We start from the raw sequence: 25,738 nt of genomic DNA on the forward strand, positions 1-25,738 counted from the left end.
TATTTGCTCACGGGATCTTGCCAGTGCTTGATGTTTTGTATTAAGTTTCTCTCTCTGGGCTTCAGGGCCAATAATTAAGACCTCAGTTTTGTCCTGGTTGAGCCATAGAAAGTTTGATGCCATTCATGTCTTGATATCTATAATGCAATTAAAAAGGGCATCAATTGGCCCAGAGTCATCAGGAGAAACGGCAATATAAAGCTATGTATCATCTGCATAACTATGGAAATTTATGCCATGTCTCCTGATAACGTTACCAAGTGGTAGCATGTAAAGATTAAAAAGTGATGGACCTAAAATAGAACCTTGAGGGACACCACAATCCATTTTATAGCTTCTTGATGAACATACTTCCAAGGTTACATAAAATCCTCTGTCACTAAGATAAGACGTGACAAAAAACAAAGGCAATGGCAGGGCTATATACAGTTGAAACCAGATGTTTACATACACTGTGTTAAAAGACACATAAACATTTTTCCTCACTGTCTGAAATTAAATCAGAGTGAATCTCTCCTGTTTTAGGTCAGTTAGGATTATGAAAATTATTTTTATTTGCTAAATGCCACAATAATGAGAGAGAGAATTTCTGAGGCTACACCTCAAACACACTGCTTCCTTGTTTGACATCATGGGAAAATCAAAAGAAATTAGCCAAGACATCAGGAAGTGCTCCACAAGTCTGGTTCATCCTTGGGTACAATTTCCAGATGCTTGAAGGTGCACGTTCAGTTGTTCAAACAATTATACGCAAGTATAGACACCATGGGAATGTCCAGCCATCATACCACTCAAGAAGGAGACGGGTTCTATGTCTCAGAGATGAATGTGTTTTGGTCCAAAACGTGCAAATCAACCCTAAAACAAAAGCTAAATATCTTGTCAAGATGCTGGCTGAAGCTGGTAAGAGAGTGTCATTATCCACGGCGAAACAAGTCCTGTACCGACATGGGCTGAAAGGTCACTCAGCGAAGAAGAAGCCATTACTCCAAAAGCAACATAAAAAAGACAGATTACAGTTTGCAAATACACACAGGGACAAAGACCTTAATTTTTGGAGACGTGTCCTGTGATCTGATGAAACTAAAGTGGAACTGTTTGGCCATAATGACCATCGTTACATTTGGAGGAAAAAGGGGGAAGCTTGTAAGCCTGAGAACACCATCCCAACTGTGAAGTAAGGGAGTGGTAGCATCATGTTGTGGGGCTATTTTGCCGTAGGAGGAACTGACGTACTTCATAAAATAGACGGCATCATGAAGAAAGAACATTATGTAGAAATATAGCAACATCTCAATACATCAGCCAGGAAGTTAAAGCTTGGGCGCAAATGGGTCTTCCAAATGGACAATGACCCTAAGCATACTGCCAAAGTAGTTACAAAGTGGCTTAAGGACAACAAAATCAGTGTTTTGGAGTGGCCATCACAAAGCCCCGATCTCAATCCCATAGAAAATTTGTGGGCACATCTGAAAAGGCATGTGCGAGCGAGGCGGCCTACAACCCTGACTCAGTTACACAAGTTCTGTCAGGAGGAATGGACCAGAATTCCAGCAGACTATTGCGAGAAGCTTGTGGAAGGATACCCAAAATGTTTAACCCAAGTCATACAGTTTAAAGGCAATGCTACCAAATACTAAGGAAATGTATGTAAACTTCTGACTTTGAAAAAAAAACTCTAAGAAATTCTCTCTTTCATTATTGTGGCATTTAGCAAATAGAAATAATTTTGGTAATCCTAACTGACCTAAAACAGGAGATGTTTAGTCTGATTTAATTTCAGACAGTGAGGAAAAAGGTTTATGTGTCTTTTAACACAGTGTATGTAAACATGTAGTTTCAACTGTATTCATGGGTTTCACCAGGTCCCTTTCCACAGGTGTTTAAAATCAAGCACCTAGATTATGAATGTAGACTGCATGGTGCTTTATTAAAACACCTGTGGAAAGGGACCTGATGAAACCCATGAATACACACGGACAGAGGGGTGACAAGGCACAGGTGAGACTAATGTGGGCAGAGTACACAAGGAGAAACCAATGAAACAATCAAAGGGGGAAAACACAGGAAGTAACACAAAACAGGAAACACCAATGAAGAACTTTACAAAAGAACAGGTTCACAGGAAATATTCAAAACAAAACCATGACAAAAACGCCTCAAAAGGCATACCCAAAGTAAATTTAAAGCTGTTTTTGAACCATTTGGAGTACAGGAAAGGTTTTGGACTTGAAAGTCACACTCAAGTCCAAAACTCAACACTCTTCCAAATTTTCTCCCCAACAGTCAGAATCTGTGCTACTGACACTGAGTTTGAATACACTGAAAAAGAAGGATTTTATGTCTGCCTGACGTGAACAGCTTTGTGTTTGCGACAGGTCTGACCTAAGTGTTTACTAGAGCCTACAGTTATGATTGCATCCTCAAATGGTATGTGTCATTCTAATTTCATGAAATTAAGCTTTCCAACAATGTATAACATGTGTTGGCACATAGACAGGGGGCTGAGTTCATCCCCGGTTTCATCACGAAAATAGAGGATAGCCTGCAGACAGGCTGTCGGAGAGGCAAGGAGTTAATGTAGTCTTATATGACAAAAGCCCTAGGTTTTAGTCAGTATAATGGGTACATTATACCATTTGAGCATACATTAATACGCATTCTCAGTACAAATGGAAATGTGATTAACCTTACAGATTTTAGTACTTGTGTTACATTCTGACCTGCCCAAGTGTCCTATGTAATGCCATTTCCTTCCAACGGTCTGGGTTGATACACCACATGTGATTTTAAGGGCATTTATTCCAATGACTGATATCTGTTGACTTCTCTTTGATGCTTTACTGCTCTTTCTTATTGCCTGTGAACTTCTTTACCACCTTTCTTCCTCCCTGTTCTTCCTTGCTCTTCCTTCTTGTCCCCTCCATGTATTTTCATCTGTCCCTTGTTCTTTCCCTTATTACTTTGTTCCTGCACACCTTTTGCACCTCTGCTTCACTTTTCGGTTGTCCTCCATACTTGTCCCTGCACCCCCAACCCCCGACCCCTCCCTCGATGAACTGTTAACAGGGGCCACGGCCACTCAGTATAGACCCATCCTCTCAGCTTCTATTCGCCCTCCTCCTGCGCCTTCTGACGCCCCTTTGACTTACTCCTACTCTGATCCCCCACCAGTGTCCCCAAGCCCAGGCGTTGCCCTCCCCTCTGCCCCCCGCGACCTGGTCCCTGTCCTAGTGTCCAGCCATTTTGTTCGACTCAGCTGGCGCCCACCAGAGAAGACTGGAGGAGCTGTGCAGACCTATGGAGTTTATTACTCCCAGGATGGTACTGAGAGGTAAGACATGACTTTTGTCTTTGTTCGGCCTGCACTGAATCCATAAAGGCTCTTCCTTCATTGATGGAGTAAGTAGTATGTTTATTCAAGCCATTTAAACCTAATCAAGCCACTGCACCATTCCAGTCATTCAGACTAGTGTTGGTGTCCCTCACTAATTTATTCCTTGTGGTGAATGTAGATGTCACCAATAATCATTCTCAAATGAAAAATCTAATCCAGAATAGGCATTATTTTAATTCCAGATAATTCCATGATAATTAAATGTCATCTTATGTCCCTTAAGTTGGGGATGTCAACATACTGTGTATTTGTGCTAACCTAGCTAAAGAATACACTGTATGAGCTAAATAGACAATTTGGCCATCAAGGTGGTTTAATTTCAACAGTAAAGAAAATTACATTTCTAGAAATACAGTGTTACAGAGGCTATCTATGTTCTGTCCCAGCTTAAATGTCAGCTAAACCCAGCTGGATTGTTGTTAGCTAACAGGATATGTGTAAAACATGAAGTTATAGAGTTATTTGATATCTTTATGCTCAGAAGGCTAAACATGTACTAGTGCTACGCTACTTTGCTATTTTCATATTTGTATTTTGTACAATATCTACTACACCCACGGAGAAGAAATGGGTATTTACCTGTAGTTGTACCACAACAGTGGTTTTGTACTCACCATAGGGAAATAACTAATTTTGCGGGAATGCAAAGTTCAAAAATACACATAAATATGTACACAAATACAAATAAAAAAAATAAAAATAAATGATTACTCAGACTTATTAAACTACATTAAATGATTAAATTAACTACATGTTAATTTAGGAAGAGTTGCATGCTTGAACTATTTTATGAAGAACAAGGTTTGATCCATCAGCACCTTACTTCTGTCTCCCCTTTAAGAGCAGGTTGCCACTTTACAAACTTGGCAACCTTCGATGAGTTCACAAGACACCAAGAAACTGTGCTTAGTGCCACATGCCGAAGTGTCTTTGAGCAAGACACGGAACCCAGTGCTTGTCACTGGTGTGTTAATATGTGTGTGTGCTTGTGTGAGCGAATAGATAGATGCGTCTGTGACTGTAAAGCGCTTTGAGTACCAATAGGTAGAAAAGCGGTATGTAAAAACAAGGCCATTTACCATTTCTGGCCCCTGCAGCTACATACTCAGCATACAAAAAAAGGTCAGAGCTCTATTTCCTCAGGAGGCTAAGGTTGTTTAATATCTGCCGGAAGCTGCTGCACATGTTCGGGGAGGCAGCACTAAGAAGAAGGGCTCTGTGGTAGGGGCAGAGCTGGAGTGCCTGACGAACTCCAGACCATTATGAACAATGTCCACCACCCTCTACACAACACCATAGTCAGGCAGAAATCTATAAAAACTGTCCCTGAATCTGCTGGTTCAAGTGGGGATGCTCTGGAACCGCCTGCCAGATGCTCAGAGTGTAAATAGTGTATAGCTGGAGTAGCTGGGGTCAGAGAGGATCGGCTGTGCCTTCCTCCTGCAGCGCTAGCTGTAAATATCTGGCAGCTCTGACCTGGTGATGATCAGCTGCTGCACCAGGTGGTGATTTTCCCAGCCAGGATACTCTCAATGGTGCATCTGTAAAAGTTTGAGACTATCCTGGTGTCCATGCCAAACCTCCTCAGACACCGCAGAGAAGAAGAAGAAGAGGTGCTGTCTAGCTGCCTTTACAATGGTGCTCATGTGGCGTGCCGCGTGACCATCTGAGATGTTGCTGATGCTGATCCCCATAAACCTGAAACAGGTGACTCTCTCAACTGCTACTCCCTCAAGGTGGATGGGGGTGTGTCCTCCTCCCTGAAACCTCCTTTAGTCCGCGATCATCTCCTTGGTCTTGCAGACTTATTTGCTGTGCACCATGATTTAAGATCTCTAACCTCCACTCTGTAGGATGTCTGATCACTGTCTGTGACGCAGCCAATGATGGTGGTGTCATCAGCACATTTACTGATGATGTTGGAGCTGTGCTTGGATGTACCGTCATGTGTGTAGAGGGAGAAGAGCAGAGGGCTGAGGACACATCCTTGGGGGGGGGGGGGGGGGGGGTCAGTGTGGTGGAGGTAGAGTTGCCATTCTGCCAAGCATGGGACTGTACTATTAAAGGCAGAGCATAAGTCAATGAATAACATTTGCACATATGTGTTCCTCTGATCCAGGTCAGAGTGGACCGTGTGCAGTGTGAATGATATTGTATCGTCCGTGGACCTGTTTGGCCTTTGTTTTGTATTGTTTGATTTCTTCCTGACTTGTGTTTATTGTAGCAAGCAGCGTAAAAAATTCCTTGTATGTGGTGATAAAGACAATTCACCAGAAAGACACAGAACGTTTGGAGCCCCACAGCGGTGTGTTCTTGAACTCAGATGTCAGGCCCCCACATCTCTACCCTTTTTTACAGGGAGGTTGAGGTTAGAGTCCCATACTCTGAAAAAGAGTATGGGACTCCTAGCCAGCCACCCTAAGTACCCCACACAGAAGTCACAGACAACACAAAGACTGTGGTGGAAATTTCTGATTGAAATAAAAGAAATTCTGGTCTTTCGATGTGTTTAATTCAGCATCTGCAAATGGGCTCACAGCACACACATACACACACGCACGTATGTATAATTTAAATAATGCATACTATAATGCATAAAATTAATACAGCTTATAAATGAGGAGTGCTTCATGATTATTGATTGTTGTTTCTTTTGGTTAGGTAATGTTGTAATGTTATGTATGTCTTTATGTAAATGTTCATGTAACCTCATGGCACTGTGTTTTTCCATATTAGGGAGCGGTCAGTGAATGTGTCAGAGCCAGAGTCCTTGGAATTGACGGTTTCCAACCTCAAACCAGAGGAGAGCTACAGCTTCAGACTTGTCGCTTACAACGACATAGGGCCAGGAGAGAGCTCTGCCCCCCTCAAGATCACCACCAAACCTGACTGTGAGACACACACATATACAGATAAAGAAAATCATTCTGAGTTCATAGCCACACCTCTATTGTTCAGTCTTCTGTTTGAATGTTCCCTGTTTTGTGTGATGAGCATTGTATATATCGTGCTGTGTTCAAACCACATGAAAATAGAAACATACAGTATTGCATCATGGTGGACAACAGCCAATGAAGACAAGACTATCTGAACAAGACAGCCAACATCATACACACTGCATCAATTCAATTCAATTCAATTTTATTTATATAGCGTCAATAACAATACAAATCGTCTCAAGACGCTTTACAAAAACCCGGCCTGAAACCCCCAGAGCAAGCCTGAAGGCAACGGTGGCAAGGAAAAACTCCCTTTTAACAGGAAGAAACCTCGAGCAGAACCCAGCTCATATGGAGGGACCCATCTGCCTAAGGCCAGCCGGGTACAGACAGAAGAAAGAGAGAAGAGAACAGCAAGATAAACATACATCTGTCATAGATACACATATCTGACTAAAGTGTACATGTGGAATCTTATGATACAAACTGATGATGTTACATGACAGTTTGAAAATGTAAGAGGAATCATAGGCAGGTTGGAGAATTGTTCATTCAGGTAGGAGTGGATAACTGCAGGATTCCATGAAGACTGGGCAGGCTGATGAGACCACGACAACAGATGTAGTATAGAGCTCCACGGGAAACACACCACTCCAGGCCAGAGATACTCACAAGAAGAGGGGGGAAGGGGGGGAAGGGGGGTGGGACACACACAGCAGTAAACATTCTACATAATAATAGCACAGAATTGTATGACTAGTAGTATATAGGAAATTAGAGGGCAAGAGCTCTGTGCCAGAGAAAAGAAAGTGGAGGATGCGAGAGAGGAGAGAGAAGAAAGAAGGAGGACATGTGTTTGGTGCATCGTCCCCCAGCAGCCTAGGCCTATAGTGGTTAATAAGAATGTAAACAAATAATGGCATCAGATGCCATTATTTGTTTACATTCTTATTTCAGTCCCTTGCACCTCCTCAGTATATGGCAATTGCTGTGACTGGTCATGGTCTAATTTATTTTGCTATATGGCGGGAAAATACGGCCATTAATTAAAAATAATAATAATAATAATATATTTATTATTTTAATTATTTCTGTGGTAAAATAAGCATTTTCTATTCTAAAAAAAAAGTAAAAAATAAATAAATTAATTAAAACACATTAAAAGAAAAAAATACTTCTGGTATACAATGACTGGCAAGTTACAATGGAGAGCGCGGGTAATGGCCGCTTGTGTTAGAGCTTGTTTATTACGTATATTTCTTGTTAAAATTATTACGTATGTATGTTTAAGAGGATGGAAAGTGTTTAAGAGCATAGAAAGTGTTTATAAGAGTATGGAAAATGTTAATAAGAGTGTGGGAAAGGTTAATAAAAGTATGGGGAAGGGTTCATAAAGGTTTAAAATACATATATAACAATATAATTAATAAAATTAATGCATATAAAACAGTATAAATAATAAAATAAATATGTGGTCGCTACTTCGTGGTCGATACCCTGCGATAAACGAGGGAACACTTTAGACTGTTAACAGGAATTTAAACAAGAAACTTTGTGGGAGAAGATACATATCTAGAATTATGGGACACCTACATGGATTACTAGTTTACCTCGTGAAGTGGGAAGTGTGTGTATAAAAATTTTCCAAGCATACATGTGAAATATCAGACGTTATGAAATTGTTTGGCAGTGGTTCTGCTCTTAGAATGCATGACCAAGGAGGGACACAATGCCAGGTTACACGCCAAAAAATGAATTATTCAGAAAAAAATAAATAAATAAATGATAGGTCTGATGCCGAGTTATGAGAGAGTTTGTCAGAGTCAGAAAGTTCCTATACTGACCCAGACCACATCATCCTCTCAGAGGTGCTCTCAAACGTTAGAAAGTTTCACCTAAAACACAGAGATACAGAACACACAAGATAAACAACCCCCTTAGGATGAAAGCCATGCAGGTGTCATTATAAAGTGCACCTGAGAGCCATGAGCCACAACATAGTCACCTCCCATCTTGTAAAGGACAGCAGTCTGGAGCTGACAACACTGGGGATATACAGAAAAGAGAGTCTGTAAAGAATGCTCAAACCAAACTCGGATGTAACCAGTGTTACGTCTCCCCAACAGCAGGAGTGTGAAGAGTTTGTATTGTAGGTGTTTACTGTCCTTGATGATGTTGTGGGCTCATCACTATTTTATGACTATTTCTTAATTCTCACGAGTCCTGAGAATTGTGATAGATAGATAGATAGATAGATAGATAGATAGATAGATAGATAGATAGATAGATAGACCAGTGTTTTTGGGTGTGTGTAAGTTGTTGTATCTATGTGTCTCTATAGTTCAGGTTCCCAGCAAGGTGGAGTCTCTCCGAGCTGGGGCTCTTTCTCCAACATCTATCCAGGTTAACTGGGAGCCACCCACCCATCCAAACGGCAATGTCCTGGGTTACAGACTGCTGTGGACTGAGAGCCCATCTAGCAAGAAACAGGTTGGCACCCTCACTGATATGGCCCCGTGCCCATCAGCAGGTGTCTTTGTTCCGTCACAACTTCTTATCTAGTATGGGGATGGAATGTTGTATAATCAGTTCTCTATGTCTGTGTTCAGAGTGTGGAGGTGAGTGGACTCAGCTACACAATGGAGGGACTCAACAAGTTCACAGAGTACACAGTTCAGGTTTTGGCGATTAACCACTATGGACCAGGCAGTGCCTCAGAGACTATCAGTGTTACCACACAATCAGATGGTGAGTTGTACCTTTGCGTCACCTCCTCTCCTGTCTCATGGGGCTTGGGCTGCCAAGAAAGGTCAGACGAACCAAATTAAAGTACTATTCCAGTCCATACCACCCAGGTTTTATGTCCCCTTTATATGTCCTTTTCATTTGTGTGGAGTATGAGACAAAGACAAATACTTGGAAGAGCAGTATGACCCTTTAACTTTATCTTGGAAAGCCTTGCTCTAACAGACTGCTACATGATATAACTATAAGCTAGTTAACTCCACAGATTATATATTTTAACTATAGTCTCAATGGACAAACTGACTGAAAATACTAATGCTGTTTCTCATGTTTGTCTCTGCAGTACCCAGTGCGGCTCCACAGAACCTCACCTTAGAAGTTGTTCTGTCTAGGGTGAGTTCCATCTTATCTGTCCAGAATATCACTTTATCAATTGGATATATATATATATATATATATATATATATATATATAGAGAGAGAGAGAGAGAGAGAGAGAGGGAGAGAGAGAGAGAGTGATAACATTGCTGATGTCACACACTCTAGATATTCAACACAACACAATTAATACAAAAAACATAGGCATTTTGTACTCTTTTACCCACAGTATGACTCTGATTCAGAAGGTTAGAGTTTTGTCAACCCAAACTCCAGTTGACCGTTTAACGTGCAGTTGTCTTGTGACTAAATTGCAATTTAGTGGAATTGAAAGTGGCTTAGACATTATCAGTTGGGTAATGCTCTTGAACAAACTTTATTGTAATAAACTAACAAAGGTAAGACACCATTTATTGTGATGACTGTATGAAATTAGCTTCATTTTTAACTTTTCTTTGGCTACTTCAGTGTGTTTTTGATCATAGAGGGATGAGACCTATATCATTGGTAGGCATATCTATGACATGCCACCATTGAATATCACCATGATATTCATTAATAAATTTAAATGGGATGGAGTTTGTATACCTATTTAATGTTCTGTGAGGTTGTAATGTTTTCTCCTGTTCTTCTACTTATACATTCAACAATGCAACAACAAATTAATACAAGCATTATGTGGGTGGTTGGATTGAAATTTCTGTTTTTGATTACCCAGAATGCCATTCTTGATCAAAGGGATCCTGTGAAACAGCAGCAGTAGCGGTACACCATTAAACCAGAAGTAGCATGATTTTCTTTGTTTTCATTGTGTTTCAGAGCATTAAGATATCATGGCAGCCGCCACCCTTAGTCTCCCAGAATGGCATTATAATTGCTTACAAGATCAAGTATAGGAAGACTGGTAGCCGAGGTGACCTGGAAGCCATTGAACCCAACAACCTCTGGTACCTGTTTACAGGTGAGGCTCTTTAACTTCATTTATTAGGGGTCCAGGACTAAATGCACCAACATCACTAATGGTGTTTATGTATAAATACAGTAGCGCAGTATACTGTATATTCACAGTTATTCCAGATAACCAGTTAAACGTAGTGCATCTATTTACCACAAGGGGGTGCTACAAGATAGGAGGACACCATTATCAAACATTACATTCAAGTGCTGTCCTAAATTACACATTTATATTGAAAAATATAAATTACAGAAATATGAATAAACGGAAAAGTATACACAGATGTAATGACTGATGTTTGCGTGGGTTTTCTCCGGGCACTCCGGTTTCCTCCCATCATCAAAAACACGGGTGCTAGGCGCCTGGGTCAGGTTGGCCCACAGTGGACCCACTATGGGACTTACTCTCCATCCAACCATGCATGCGTTGTATGATGTATACTGTATACGTTGTATAATGACAAATAAAGCACTTTACTTTATTATCCAACATTGTAACTGAAGGAAGATTCTTGCATACAAACATGCACATGCATATGCTGGACCTCACACATACTCCCACGTGGGTTCTTGTTATTACTTTCGATATGTTGGACACATATGTAGGGTATATGTACGTCTTTTAATGGGGACAGACAGGAATTGGAAAAAATACAATAGCAAAAGAATTGAAACATCTCTACTGAATGTCTTACTGATGAGATACTCTGTGTTCTGTTAATGTTTGGCAGGTTTTGCAGTTACACTATTATTGTTTACTAAGGGGTAATATTGACAAGGAAGTTATTTAATTTATATTGCTAACATTATCTTTTTTAGGCCATGCCTTAATTATTTGTTGGTTGGTTGGTGTAGTTTATTATTTTTGCTTATTATTATTTTTGGGGTCCTAACCCCAAACTCAGTACAAAACATGCATGTGTTGTGTTTCTAAATAAATGAATGAATAAAAAGTAGATTAGTCAGGACAAGCCATTCTCATTTCTTAGTGCCGTGTCAAGACCCACAAGTTCCAAGTTATTCCGTGAATCAGTGCTTAGAACTTGCAGTTGGAACCACCACAACAAATTCCTTATATTTGCAAACATAAGTGGCAATTAAGACCATTTTAATTCTGAACTTGCATGCAGGTTGATGCTTTAGGGCACTCAACGTTAACTCCTCATTACCTGTGGAGCAAAGATTTTGGGGTCTGTGTTAATGTTGTCGCTGCTACTAGTTGATGTTTGTCTCTCGAATATAGGTCATATTAGTTAGCAAGCCATACGGGACAGATCTCTATTGAAACTTAAAGTAATATGTTTTGAAAATGTCAACATGAGGGGTGTATGCCTATTTACCTCGTAACAAAAGAATTTCAAAAGTAGTCTCTTTATTTTTAAATACAATGTTTCAATAAAAGCTTTTATGAGTTTTCTACCTCCCACAGTGAATGCATCATCACTCTTTGATGGCACATTTAGGGTCTGTATATTTAACATATAAACAGAGGTAATTGAATGTCGTGTATAATGACAGCTTTCTCTGTCTCTCAAGGTCTAGAAAAGGGCAGTCAATACAGTTTCCAGGTAGCAGCAATGACATCCAATGGAACAGGTCCCTTCACTGACTGGTACACCACAGAGACGCCGGAGAACGACCTTGATGGTAAAAAGAGAGAGTGTGTGTGTGAGTGTGTTACATGGGTGGATAAAGGGAAGATTTTTCCTCTAAGAATAAGGAAGAGTGAAGGGATGAGGGGACAGAGACAGAGATGAACAGTGGTAAACGAAGGGATGGTAGCAGAGAGAGAAAAAAAGAAGGGAAGTGTATTTGTCAACACAATGACCATTTTATAGAATACAGAAAATTGAATCATGAACCTAAAGACATAATACATAGTACAAGGTCACAGCTTAAGATAAATAAGCTTTTCATCAGTGTCAGCTTTTCTTTATTTGAAGAGAATAAACCTCTGCTTTAGCTTCAAAGTAAAAAGACAGCAACCCTTACTCTTCTTTCCAAATACCAAATATATTTTTACAGAAATATTCTTGGCAAAATTTGTACACAAATAAGCATATAATATGTCTTTGTATCCTGACTGCTTGTAACTGCATTATAGTGGACGGAGGGATAGAGGAATGAATGGAGCAGGAACAAATAGGCTAACATCTCTGGGGTTTGTTCTTCAAATAATTCCTGAAGAATAATAAGGACAAACTTACCTCAGGCGTATGCTCAGGACCAGGATTTTGTGCTCAGCAGCGATCTGCTGAGATAAAAACAACAGACACATCCATACTGTGCTTAGGAAGCTGGCAGGGACACATAAATCTCATTTCAATGGATTATCAATTAATAAAGTGATATGAAACGTGGGCCGAGAGCACACTAATCTGATCATGAAGAATAACACTCTGTAAGGTCTTGTTAGGGTTTTAATGCACAGCTGACAGGCTTAACATTAGTTGCCCAAGACACCAGCTTTTGTGGTTGCTAACAGGGTAAGCTTTAAAACTGTTGATGGTGGATATAATACATAGCAATCACAGTGTTATCTTATTCGGTTTAACATTTCATAGTTTTATTATTTCTGTGTGTTTATTGTTGTTGTTGTTTATTGTTTTTTTTGTTGTTGTTGTTGTTTTTGCAGAGAGTCAGGTTCCTGACCAGCCAAGCTCTCTGCATGTCAGGCCTCTACCTCACAGCATCATCATGTCCTGGACTCCACCCCTCAGTCCCAACATTTTGGTCCGGGGTTACATTATCGGTTACGGAGTTGGAAGTCCATATGCTGAAACAGTCAGGGTGGACACCAAGCAGAGATACTACTCGATTGAAAATCTAGGTATGAAGGGCATGTGAACTTATCCTGTGTCCAATGAAATCATAGATACATACATCCAAGATAGGCTTGACCAAGTTTAGCTGCTAGCTACAGCTTCAATTTTGTCTGGTCTTTGCTTTGCATGTGTAGCCCTAAAGATTTTCCTTTATGTCCTGTTCCCAACATGTGATCCACTTTGGTCAGCATTTACAACATATAATGTTTACATGACGTGGGCTCTGTTCTCAGTAAGGCAGCTTTTTCATGTCACTGTCGGCTGACCCAGATGAAGCCAAAGGGGTCCACAGTTTAGACTTTGGAGGATTACACATGTAGTCTTATAGTCATTGTAATCTAAGCGTATTGGATATTTTTTAAATAATAATCAAAATAACTTGATGATCAGCAACTGAAAAGACAATCAAGGAGGTTGTATTTCAATGTTCATTTAAATTTTTATTATTGTTATTTTCATGTTTTACCAAACCCAGAGCCTGAAACTACCTGAGCAAGCACTAGAACAGAAATAAACAGAAACACAAAAGCAGAAAACTGTAAGTGTAAGTGATGGTAGTAGTTACAATATAACGACGACAATGAGTATGCTCAGTGTAAGCAATGAACACTGGATATGCTGATGGGGCCAAGACCACAGATAAGAAACATGCAGCTCTGCAAATCGGAAAATGTTGCTCTAGGCTGCAGACACTCACAGTGAGGTGACTGGAGTAAAGATAAATAAAGTTCTTCAGAAGAGGTGCTTAAGACCTATAGAATCTGCTTCCCATGCTGAAGCTTCAGCATTTTACTGTAGATTAGCTGGAGTTATTTAGAGAGCTTTTTTAGCATCTTGGTAATAATTTATTGCAACAGTCCAAACAGAACAAATGCATGAACTAGGTTTTCTGCATCACCTTGAGACAGGATGTTCCTAATTTTCAGGATGCAGTGTTTCTCCCAAGGTTTCATGAGACCCTGGTGTTTTTTTTCTTATTATTATGTTATTTTATTACACTTATTTTGGAGGGGGGGATTCTACTGTCTTGTCTATGATGTTATCCCAACTATTAAAAACAGCTTATACAGTATATGAAATGTCTGCAGATAAAATAAGAGCATGCATTTTGTATCGGTTTGTCTTTACGGTAATAATGCAGATATTGGATTGGATAGGACTGGACAAATAGCAGCAGCCTGTGCAGTTCAGACACAGGGATACTAGACAAAATGCAGTATCAGCGAGTTAATCTTATTTATAGTAAAGAGTTGACTTTCAATCTAACTTTGCTAGCTAGCGCTTATAATGTTAAGCTAGTTCACGTTACATATGGAGTCTTTTCCTCTGACTATCTTAAAATAACTGTAAATCTCTATGGTCTAAAAAATTCAAGAGCCCAAACATCGGGTTTTAAACAATGGCAGGAACGTCAGTTTTTATTAGTGAACAACACAAATAGCTTCACATGCTCCATGAGTTGTCCAAGCCGTTTTCTACGTCACATTGAATCGAGTACAGAGCAGGTGAGCAACTGATGTGCTCAGGTGCTTGCTCAACCTCAGCCACGGAGGGGAGCGAAACTGTGACCGTTCAGTTCCAGTTTCTCTAACCACTATACCACAGCTCCCCAACCTAACAAAGTACTATAAGGAATGTCATTTAAAGTGTCTCTTTTCTTTCTCCCTGTCTTTTCCTTAGAGCCAAGCTCACACTATGTAATATCCCTGAAGGCTTTCAATAATGCAGGAGAGGGGGTTCCTCTGTACGAGAGTGCCGTCACTCGATCTCTGACAGGTAGGATCACACACAAATTACAGTTAATAATTACAGAAATCTGTATTGCAGTGGGCGGCACAGTGGAGGCCCCATTCGAATCCAGGCCGACTAGGGCCTTTCTGTGTGGAGTTTGCGTGTTCTCCCTGTGTCTGGTGTCTGGCTTCCTCCTAAATTGGCCATAGGTGTGAATGTGAATGGTTGTCTGTCTTTCTGTGTTAGCCCTGTGATAGACTGGAGACCCGTCCTGTCCTCTTGCCCAGTGACAGCTGGGATAGACTCCAGGCAGACACGGTCGTCAATCAACTGGCCGACATCCGAAAATAATAAGAAAAGTGTCCCTCGTCCTCCATCTCCTAACAGTCTATATCCATCTCTCGCATCTCCCACAATGCTTAATGCGCGTGACGTTTATAGCTAGAAGCAGTGGCTTTGGCTGCTGTCATTTCATCCTTATGATGACATTACAGTCAAACTTTCCCTGGGGATACCATTGGCATTCGTCCAGTGATGGAGGCAAGTCTGACTGGTGCTGTTTTAAGTCTTCTTGTTGCAATTAGACGTGGCAATAGAATAATTTGTGCATTATTTAAGGTTTTTAAGTAAATCAGATCTTACCATTTTATGGTACTGTACAGTATGTCCATCTAAAGATTTGTAGATATCCACAGACACATCAGGAGTTTTGCACAGACACATCCTGAGTTTTACAGAGCTACACACGGAGTTTTGTACAGATATATAGACACATCTAGAGTTCTTCAGAGATACTCTACACTAAAGCTTGTCTGTCGCTGTCTTGCTCAAGGACACTTCAGCATGGGGTATGTTCTGGGGATCTAACTGCTAATGTGCTGGTTGGTGTACAACCTGTTCTACCTACTGAGCCACAGCCATTCACTAATCTTAATCAGCCCAGACTGTGGTCCTTACCTTTCTTCGTTTTAGAGAGATGTGAAATTTCTATGCCTTTAGGAATTATCTAACTTGTGTTAGGACTTGTGTGTTTGATGAATAAGTGAAAGGGAATTAGTGGAGCAAAGATAGCCGTTGATATGCATCGGATGTTGTTCTGAGAAGGCTTGGGTAGGAATGAAAAGTCAGTGACATGGAGGTGGGGATGGAGTGGTGATAATGAGAAAATTGTCAAGAAGATGAAGTGAAGCTTCTGGAGCTTGTGTTTGTTGGTGAGGATCATAGACTGTATAAAGATACATCTCCACTTCCTCCTGTTGGTCAAACTTACACTAGTATCCTGGGGATACAGGTGGTGCCATCTTGTGAGTTTGGAGCCAGAGTCTGCACAGTACTGTCCTAGAGGGGAGGATGAACAGATCCAGATTGGTTTAACTGAGGTGGAGTGCAGTCTGATGCTGAGTGAGGCTCTTGGGTAGCTGTGTTAGCCGATGAGAGAGTAGCAGACGAAGCAGAATTAGTGCTAATGGACGGTGGGATGGAAGGATGTATGTCAGTTGGGATTTATGAACATGTTTGCGAACATGGTCTGTCATGGAGAGAACAGATAATGTTACAGCTGCAAGACATGGCAAGAAAGAAGTGTGACTATCAAAGTAAAGGCATTTTACAGTAACAATTCACTTAAATTCCCCTTCACTAACAAGGACCATGCAGCCGAGAGAACAGAGAAAAACAGTGCTGGCTGAGTAAATCATGTATGAGACAATTGGAGGAGTGGTGAAGGCATGGTCTTGCTCCCAAACCTGCATTAACTAGTTAACTTCATAAAATAAATGGCTTCATAGGGCTACAGACAACCTTTTTTCTTTTACTAGGAGCGCTGTGGCCCCTTTTTGAAATTTTCGTGTGCATAAACAGAAAATATAGGGTCTCACCAAGCCAGACCAAACTCGCACCACAGACAAATGTTTTGTAGGGGGAAGCTCGTACATTTGGGAACTGATTATGCCCGAGATAGTGTACAGAAGTGCAATAGCAACATATTTAAGTATGTCATCTGAGGGCCGCAGAGTTGAATTTCAAAATGGCTCTAAATGGTTGCAGGACTATCCAGTTGCATGCAGAGGTATTTTGTTAAAGCAGGTGTCTGCTAAAGCAGGCACAATAATGAAATCCAAATGGTATTTTACAACACTCATATTTTAATAACAACTATTTAGTTTCAACGGAAGGTGGCGTTTTCAGACACAGTGGAAAAATGAATATTTCTTCACAGTAAACGAGGAGAAGTGTGTATGTCTGATATGCAGGGAAACTGTTGCGGTGATGAAAGACTGCAGCTGCAGCCACACTGTGAAACCAAACATCAGAAAGTTAACCAAATGGCAGTTAGTTTATTTATTAATTTATTTATTTGATAGGGACAGTGCACATTAATGAACATCTATTCAGACAGCAATAGACGTAAATATGCTGGATTATAGCATCAATGCTAATTTGCATCCGTAGTCCCTAGGCAGGTAACACAAAAACATGATAAGACATAGGACAGGACAATAGATCACAATAAGAGCACGCCACAAGACAGTACATTACTAAGAAATTAAAAGTCAGTGATTCCAAGACTGGTTTGCTTTCAACCACTGCTTGAGATGAGTATTGAAGGTTTGTAATGTGGGAACAATCCCTTAAGGAGAGTGGAAGACTGTGCCAGATCTTACTGGCCTTTACAGAAAGAGCATTTTGTCCAAAGGCTGTTTTTCTGTGTGGGACCTCACAGTCCCCTCTAGAGGAGGCCCTGGTCCTGAGACCGCTGTGAGTCCTTTTTATAAGAAAGACATGGGAAGCTCTACTTTTTTTCCATGCTAACATAACCACTTCCAAGGTACTCAACTCATTGTCTAACATGGGAAACCTTTCTCAGATGGTGCCTTATAAACGAGTGCCTCACTAAAGTCGCAGGATTAATGGCAGACATTTAACAACATCTAGAAACACAGTTGTGCGGCCAACTGAAGACTGTTTTATCGCATGTGTTAAGAGCATGGATTTCACTGACACCACCTAGCTCTTCTCTGCATTACAGAAAATCACACTGAGAACCAGAATAACCAACAGCTATGTCTGTGTTGTCCTTCCCATCTCAACCACCAAATTTACTCCTGCCCTGCCAACTATTCTTCAGTCCAAAGAGCAGCATTCCCACTGAGTATAACACTGTTACTTGAAACAGTGGGTTACAATTAATGAAAAAAATATATCCCAGAGTATTCAGGTGTTAATAAGTCCAGCTGTGTATTTGCATAACAAGTTTGAAATATATACTTTTTCCTGTTTTTAATGTTTTATTATTATTACCATTTTACACGTCTGAATTAGGCACAAAATACACAAACGGACTCAAACTAAGTTGCTTTAAGATGTATGCTTTAAGATGACAAAAAACTCTTAACTTTTATTGCACCACTGTAAAAACAATTCATATTTACCAGATTCTTCTTCTACCAACACTGGTGTGTCTCATCTACATCATGTGTGGAGTTGCCATGATGCTAAGAGTGCAATGTATGAACTGTAGTTATTATTATTATTATTATTATTATTATTATATTTGTTAAATACTGATTTCTATAGTCTGCTGGATTATACCCATGCCTTTACAAGAATAGTGTATTTGTCAGCCAGACACCTATTAGCTCTTCCTACTGATGATGAGTTATATAAGTGACACGACTAAAATATGTGCAAATGTGCAAAACTAAGGTGAATCCTGGTGAAACTGTCACGTTTCACAAGCCGAGAAATAATGAAGCTATTGTTGACGGAACCGTCCACAGCTCAGGTTATAACAGTAACTGTAGCATGCACGCAGTGATGGTAGCGGCTGTGAAAATTCTCCTGTTAAAAAGGTACAACTTTTGTTAACTTTTGTTGAGGAAAATGTATAATGTATAATGTAGCAATATGTATGAGAAAAACATATTGGTATTTTTATACATTAACAACAATATATGGCTACTTAGCTACTAGTCAATACCTCATGTATTATGGAATTACAGAGAGCTCATAGTCAGAAGTTTTTTCGTTTATTTTGGTATTGATTAGTTCTTTTTTTAGTTCGTTACCAAATCCATTTACAGCAAGCTTAGTCAGACTGTTTAAATGCACCAATATCACTAATGGTATTTATGTATAAATACCATGATAAATACAGTAACACAGTATATTCACAGTTATTCCAGATAACCAGTCAATTACACATTTATATTAAAAAATACAATATAGGGTCCCCATTTGATAGATTACATAACATTGCTGCCTGTGCACAATTTATTGAAATATGCATAAATGGAAAAGTATAAACAGAGGTAACAACTGATGGATTTAATGAAGTGTGGATAAAGGTGACTGCAGATGTATGTGTAATTTACTTGGGGAAGAGAAGAACTTGTGTATATCTTAAATTAGAATGAGGGCAGTCTGTGGATTTTTTGGATTGTGCAGTGCCTGCACTAATCAGAATTTATGCAAATTGGCCAACTCAGTATTTAATATTTAGTAATACTTTTAATAATGAAGGACTCACAAGAGCAGTGGTTGAAGAGAGACATAATGCAAGAAAAGGGTGAAATAATTATTGCAAGGACTTTTATGTAAACAATTTGAGGACTTGGCACCTCCAAGAGGAGCTTGTTTTTTTGTCTGTTTGTTTGTTTGTTTTTAAGCCAAAAACCATGTCAAATGTCTGTGGTGAGTGTGAGGGTAGTAGGAAAAGCAACTGGAGAGGTAAAAGGTCACCCACTGCACGGAAGCATGGCAAGGATGCAGAGACAACACATAAAAACAACTCAGTGCAGCACCATGTCTGACACGAGTGGGGACACCTGTCTGGGGCCAGCTTGGAGACCTTTATAATTGCTTGTAATTCTAGTTAAATAGTGCATTGATCATTAAATACAGTAGGTAGTATCAAACAAGTGGTTCTTATTTATTAATTCATCAGATGTGCTTTTCATTCCAGCTCTATGATACCATCAGTCAGGGCGTTTTTACATCCTGCTTCTTTCAGGTGCTCCACTTACGTTTCAGAAGTCAAATTTATACACATATACAATTGTTCAGCCCTTTTAGAAAATGAATCATTACAATTATCTAAAGAATAGTAGCCGATAGTGTGGAAACAGCCAATAGTGTGGAAACAGGCAAGATGGCTGGAACACTTTCATGTCAAATGAAGATGTGTGATGGGTTTGCCCTGTGAGTCTTGCCTTTCTGTGGATCTGTGTTTCCACTTCCTGCTCACACCTTATATCAATAACAGTCTTCTTACATTTTGTCTTTTTCTCTCCTCTTTTTTCCTGTTTTTCACTTCTTCATATATCCAAAATTTCACTAACATATTCATTAATTATCTCGATAAATGCTTCTCATACTCATATTTCTATATATTCATCATCATCTCCGGACATTCATTTCATTGTATGATGTCATTTAATATTCCCAAACACAATCCTTCAGACCCCATGGACCCATCTGAGGATGACCTCTTTCACCTCTTTGATAAATACCCCACTCCCATGCCAGACATCAGCACTCCCATGATCCCCCCAGTGGGGGTCCAGGCTGTGGCTCTGTCCTCGGACTCAGTCCGCATCTCCTGGGCTGACAACTCCATAACCAAGAACCAGAAGACATCTGAAGTCCGGTACTACTCCATCAAGTGGAAGACCAGCTACTCCACCAGTGGAAAGTACAAGGTTAATGCACATAGTAAATCCGTGGTGATCATGTCTAGCATGGTCTGTGCCCATGACTCGAGTCATGAATCGGGTGGAACATGATTTTAACTGTAACCGAGCAGGACTTTTGACTGTGGTTTGAGGTCACCCCCAAGACTAAAATTTTAAACACTGAATTTTCAGATTTATTTACAGTTAATTCAACAACAACTGATCATTTTTATTAAGGATAGACAATAATTATTTGGGTTATTATTTGGGTTATTTAATTGAGGCTTGTACTTGACTTGGAACTTATCTGCTTTGACCTTGGAGCTCAACTGAGTGCTTGTCGATCTTGTCTGGAATTTGAAATTAAACTTGACTTGGGCCTCACTTGTGTACTGCCTACCTTAACCTAGTACTTAACATGATTTGACAGAGACCTATCTGTCTTGACTTGAAATTTGGCTTGAAACCTACTGGTCCCTTTACCTGGGACTTATGTGTCTTGACTTAATACTTAAATGGATTCACCTTTCTTGACTCTGCTTGTCTTTCTTAACCCAAGTCTGCTCTCTTAAAACTCAGCATTTCCAATCTTTCAAAAATGCATATGTTGTTGTGAATGTATTTTCTTGTCCATCCCAAAATACGCTTCCAGTTTTCCCTCTTCTGAACAAAAAGTATCACCACAGCTCTCCGAACTTGAGTGGAAAAATCTTTTCTCTCCATCACACCAGAAAAGTAACCATTTTCTTTGTGCTACAAGGAATTTACAGGCACACCTTTCTCTGCTGTCTGTATCTGCTTAAGATTTATTATAAAAGCAGTTTTAAGCTTGCGTCCTTCAGTGTACATCTCAAAACTTCTAAACTTCTACAAATACTGTATCTCATGTGTCCAGTCTGCAGACACCACAGCACTCAGCCACACTGTCACCGGTCTCAAACCAAACACCATGTACGAGTTTGCTGTTATGGTAACCAAAGGCCGCAAGTCAAGCACCTGGAGTATGACTGCACACGCCACGACATATGAAGCAGGTACATCCCTCAAACACAAGCTACATATCTGACTGTGAGGATCCCATTGCCATGACTCAAACCCTTGCCCCAAATCCCAGCCTTTCATTGTCACACTTTAACTTTCATCATATTAACTTTAGCAAGCTAAATGTACAATTTCACCAGTTTTGTAAACTGCTTTGTTTTTGTGTCTCCTTATCTCTGCATCAACAATTGAAAGCTCCTAGCTCTGCACCCAAAGATTTGACAGTGATTAGTCGTGAAGGACGCCCTCGTGCCATTTTAGTTAGCTGGCAACCACCTATGGAGGCTAATGGAAGAATCACAGGTGAGGATTTGTTCATCAGATGTAGTTATTATTTTGATTTTAAATTACCATGTTGATTATTTTTGATCTAATGGATTAATAATTTTATCTTAACAACGTCTGAAATTTGACTAAAAACGCAAATGGTTGTTTAAGAGGTGCAGAGTTTGATTGTCTCTGTGTATTCAAAACATGCAAACACGAACACACATATATTTATTTATTGTTTCCACTCTCCTCTGGGCAGTCGGTTCAGCTATAAATCTGTGTGCCATGACAAGGACTCCTGCTACTGCAGTGAGCAGCGTGACAGTGAGAGCACCATGCTCACGTCCCATCTATCATCCTAGTTACAATATAGCAGAGATTACAAAAGTATGTAGATTGTCATCATGGGCAAGCTGCACACAATAACACTTGCCAGAACCATAAAGGTGAGTTTGCCCTTTCTCTTTGTTATGACGTCTCAACCATATGGTAATACAAGGCTACTGTGGATTTTCTGGTGCAAGTGGTTCCGTCCCCTTTGTGCTTGCGCTCAAGTTGCCGGTAGCCCAAGACGCAGAGAATGGAAGCGGTCGCTTACCTACTTGTGCAAGCTGCTTCCCAGCTACAGGTGGGCAAAATCCCATCCGTCCTTTCAAAGTTTTACCCATGGATCTCCACAGTGAAATGAAGAGAACTGTACTGGAGGATATACCCTCTCTCATGAGGAAGGCACCTGGGTGACTGGATGACGGATGACTGGCTCCATGGATCTGACGGATGAATATTTTTTGGGGTGGGGATTGTGAGGAACATATGGATGCACTGCTGCAGCTAGCTCATTGGGTTTAGACTGCAATTAGACTGCAATTGCAGTGACAGCGGAGACATTTTTTGTCACTGCTGGCCATGATGTAGGCCATCAGTAGTTTGGTTACAGAAAAGAAAATATATATAAAAAAGTAACCGCTAGCCTGCTACACATGCAAAAGCTGCAGTGCTGGCTTGCACACCTCATGCGGCACCTGATGTGCAGGAGTATGCAGACACACTGATTGCATACTCAGCAAGTGCATAGATGATGTGACTGTAACATGGCCCATCACTGTGCGGACCAACCAGAAACTATGGCTGACTGGCAAGGTCTACTCCCTGGATGCCACCTTCAGATCAGGAGACAGTGCAGCCCTCAGGACAGCTAGGACCAACCTGACCCATGGCATCAGAAAGGCAAAACGTCAGTACACCCTGAAAATCGAAAACTATTTCACCAACACCAGAGACACACAATGCCTGTGAACAGGAATTCAGAAAATCACAAACTACAAACCACTCCGCATTCAGAGAGAGATTGTTGTCCCTGCACCACATAGCCAGGCGGCTCACCTTGCTCCTGTAGTTGATCTCATCTCCGTTGCTTATGGTGTTGGCGTGGGATACGGTCAACAGTAGCTTTTTTTTCAGAGAAGGCTTCATAGCATCCTTTGTATCAGATGCTACAATATGTATTCAGGCCAAGAATATGGATTTCATTGTTGTAGAGCATTACTTTCAACTGTGTTTATATTAGTGATGTCATCAGCGATTAGTTGATGTTGACTCATCTTTCTCCACATGTACAATTGTATACATCAGTTTACTGTAAAGAACTGTAAAGAAAGACATTTTTTTGTAATCTGTGTCGTCATATGTTTTAGCAGTAGCAAATAGAGTAGTGCAGCAGTAGTTGCAGTTAAAGTAGTTATGTACTTGTCAGCGGATATTTAGCACAGTGGGACCAACAGAAACAGTATTTAACACCTCTGTATGTTTTTATTAACATATTGTGGAAGTGACAATAAATACGACTTGAATCTTGAATCTCAAGTCACCTATCAAATTAATCCCTTGGTGGTGTTGTGCAATGTATGGCCACTTCCACTGTGGCCACTTTGGAGTGACTCTTGGTGGTATTTACAAATAAACATATAATAATTCTAAACTGGAATGTTATCTGTGCTATGAATATGTATCTTGTTTTACAATTATTCTTTTGTATTATTCCATATACTATATACACCATGTACTTTTGGTAAAAACAAGACCATTAAAAAAATAAATAAATAGAAAACTCTTATTCATATGATTACTGCTTGTCTGACAGGTTACATCCTGTACTTCACGCTGGATAAAAACATGCCAATCGATGACTGGGTGATGGAAGCAATCAGCGGCGACCGGCTAACCCATCAGATAGTGGATCTGAACCTCGATACAGTATACTATTTCAGGATTCAGGCCAAAAACAGCAAAGGAGTTGGCCCTCTGTCTGAGTCCGTCTACTTCAGGACCACCAAAGGTCTGTCAGAGTTTGTGATTGAAGATTGAGAACTATTTTACCTGTATCTGTGCTCACTTTCTTGGTTGTTGTTGTTTATTTGTTTTTTTGTTTTTAGTGGAACATCCAGACAAAATGGCCAATGATCAAGGTAGGCATTTTACATCTTCAAAATGTTTTTTTAATTAGAAACATATATATTTATATTTAGTATTCATAATGTCTAAAAAAGATTTTCAAATCTTTTTTAACCTGTCTTCTCATTTCATGTTCAGATCATGTCTAACTCAAGTGAAATATCTGACTTTAAATCATGCCTGAGATCTAATTCATCCTCAGGGAATCTCCAATAATCTGTGGTTGCAGCAACAATTTAGTTTTGAAATCATGGAAATGGCAAAGAGTGGAGTGACAGCATATCCACATCCCATGGCTGTTAAGCTTCAGACTTAAGTTATATTCGTACATATGTATATCTCTTTGCTGGATGTGTCATACTCAGTTAATAATATGATTCAGTGACATGTTACGTTGGTATCCCTAAGACTTAAAGGAATCTTTTGTTGTATTCTGGAAGTGTTACGGTTGTTGGTGTTGTTGGGCTTCGCCATGTGTGGTGGTCAAGATAGCCAACGAGTTATCGTTCAACTTTAGAAGTGTGTTTACTCATTTAACAATGGGCATCACGATAATCATTTAAGTTGTCAATGTAAACAAAAAGTTTAATGTTGATAGACTCAGCAACTTACACTGTGGGCCACCACCTGAGACCCATTTTTTAAGCCATTGTTTTAAAGATTGCCACTACTAGTTAGCATTTGCGTGGTGTAGTGGTTAGCATTGATGGCTCACAGCAAGGAGGCCGACTGGGGCTTTCTAGGGTACTCCAGTGAATTGCTTAATTGGTGATTCTAAAGTGGCTGTAAGTGTGAGTGTGAATGGTTGTCTGTTTATCTGTGTTAGCCCTGTGATAGACTAGCGACCTGTCCAGGTTGTACCCCGCCTCTTGCCCAATGGGATAGGCTCCAGCCTCCCCGGCAACCCTCCAGAGGACAATCGGTTACAGAAAATTAATGAACGAATAACAGAGAACCATTGAGTATGTTGAGAAATCTGTGACAAAATGGTCAGAACATTTGGGACTCTCGCTTGAGGGGCATTATTAACAGCCCGTAAATCATATCCCCATTTATCTGTTTGTCCATGTCCAGGTGCTGTACAGTAGGGCCTCCTCTTTAAGTGGCTATTGTGGAACCGTTGTTCTGTAATAGCTCTTTGGAGTTATTACGGGTTCATAACCTGTTATCAGTCCAACATCATATTAATGCTTGGCCCACAGTTTTGTGTAGATGCTGAGAGGAGCAGAGAAACAGAGAGAATCTGATCTATCAGATGAAGACATGGTGAAACAAATAGTCGGAACACTGTCATCGTCTGGGTCAACAAAAACAACTTTCTTGAGGGCAGGGGATC

General features: G+C 40.2%; 1 protein-coding gene across 1 annotated transcript in view; it reads left to right on the forward strand.

The window, feature by feature from the left end:
* Nucleotides 1–25,738, forward strand: part of dcc (DCC netrin 1 receptor) — a gene marked incomplete at both ends in the record, with an annotated part of 112,538 nt that overhangs the window by 65,912 nt on the left and 20,888 nt on the right. Inside the window, 14 exons of the mRNA XM_084572799.1 lie at nucleotides 3,175–3,334; nucleotides 6,134–6,288; nucleotides 8,678–8,826; nucleotides 8,946–9,084; nucleotides 9,425–9,474; nucleotides 10,278–10,419; nucleotides 11,949–12,059; nucleotides 13,048–13,242; nucleotides 14,918–15,013; nucleotides 20,429–20,667; nucleotides 21,536–21,674; nucleotides 21,877–21,984; nucleotides 24,092–24,286; nucleotides 24,384–24,416. Of these exons, the coding sequence (XP_084428925.1) occupies nucleotides 3,175–3,334; nucleotides 6,134–6,288; nucleotides 8,678–8,826; nucleotides 8,946–9,084; nucleotides 9,425–9,474; nucleotides 10,278–10,419; nucleotides 11,949–12,059; nucleotides 13,048–13,242; nucleotides 14,918–15,013; nucleotides 20,429–20,667; nucleotides 21,536–21,674; nucleotides 21,877–21,984; nucleotides 24,092–24,286; nucleotides 24,384–24,416 (1,911 nt within the window). The remainder of the gene's footprint in view (nucleotides 1–3,174; nucleotides 3,335–6,133; nucleotides 6,289–8,677; nucleotides 8,827–8,945; nucleotides 9,085–9,424; nucleotides 9,475–10,277; nucleotides 10,420–11,948; nucleotides 12,060–13,047; nucleotides 13,243–14,917; nucleotides 15,014–20,428; nucleotides 20,668–21,535; nucleotides 21,675–21,876; nucleotides 21,985–24,091; nucleotides 24,287–24,383; nucleotides 24,417–25,738) is intronic.

This window comes from Chelon labrosus, assembly GCF_963514085.1.
Source record: "Chelon labrosus genome assembly, chromosome: 22".
Classification (NCBI taxonomy): domain Eukaryota; kingdom Metazoa; phylum Chordata; class Actinopteri; order Mugiliformes; family Mugilidae; genus Chelon; species Chelon labrosus.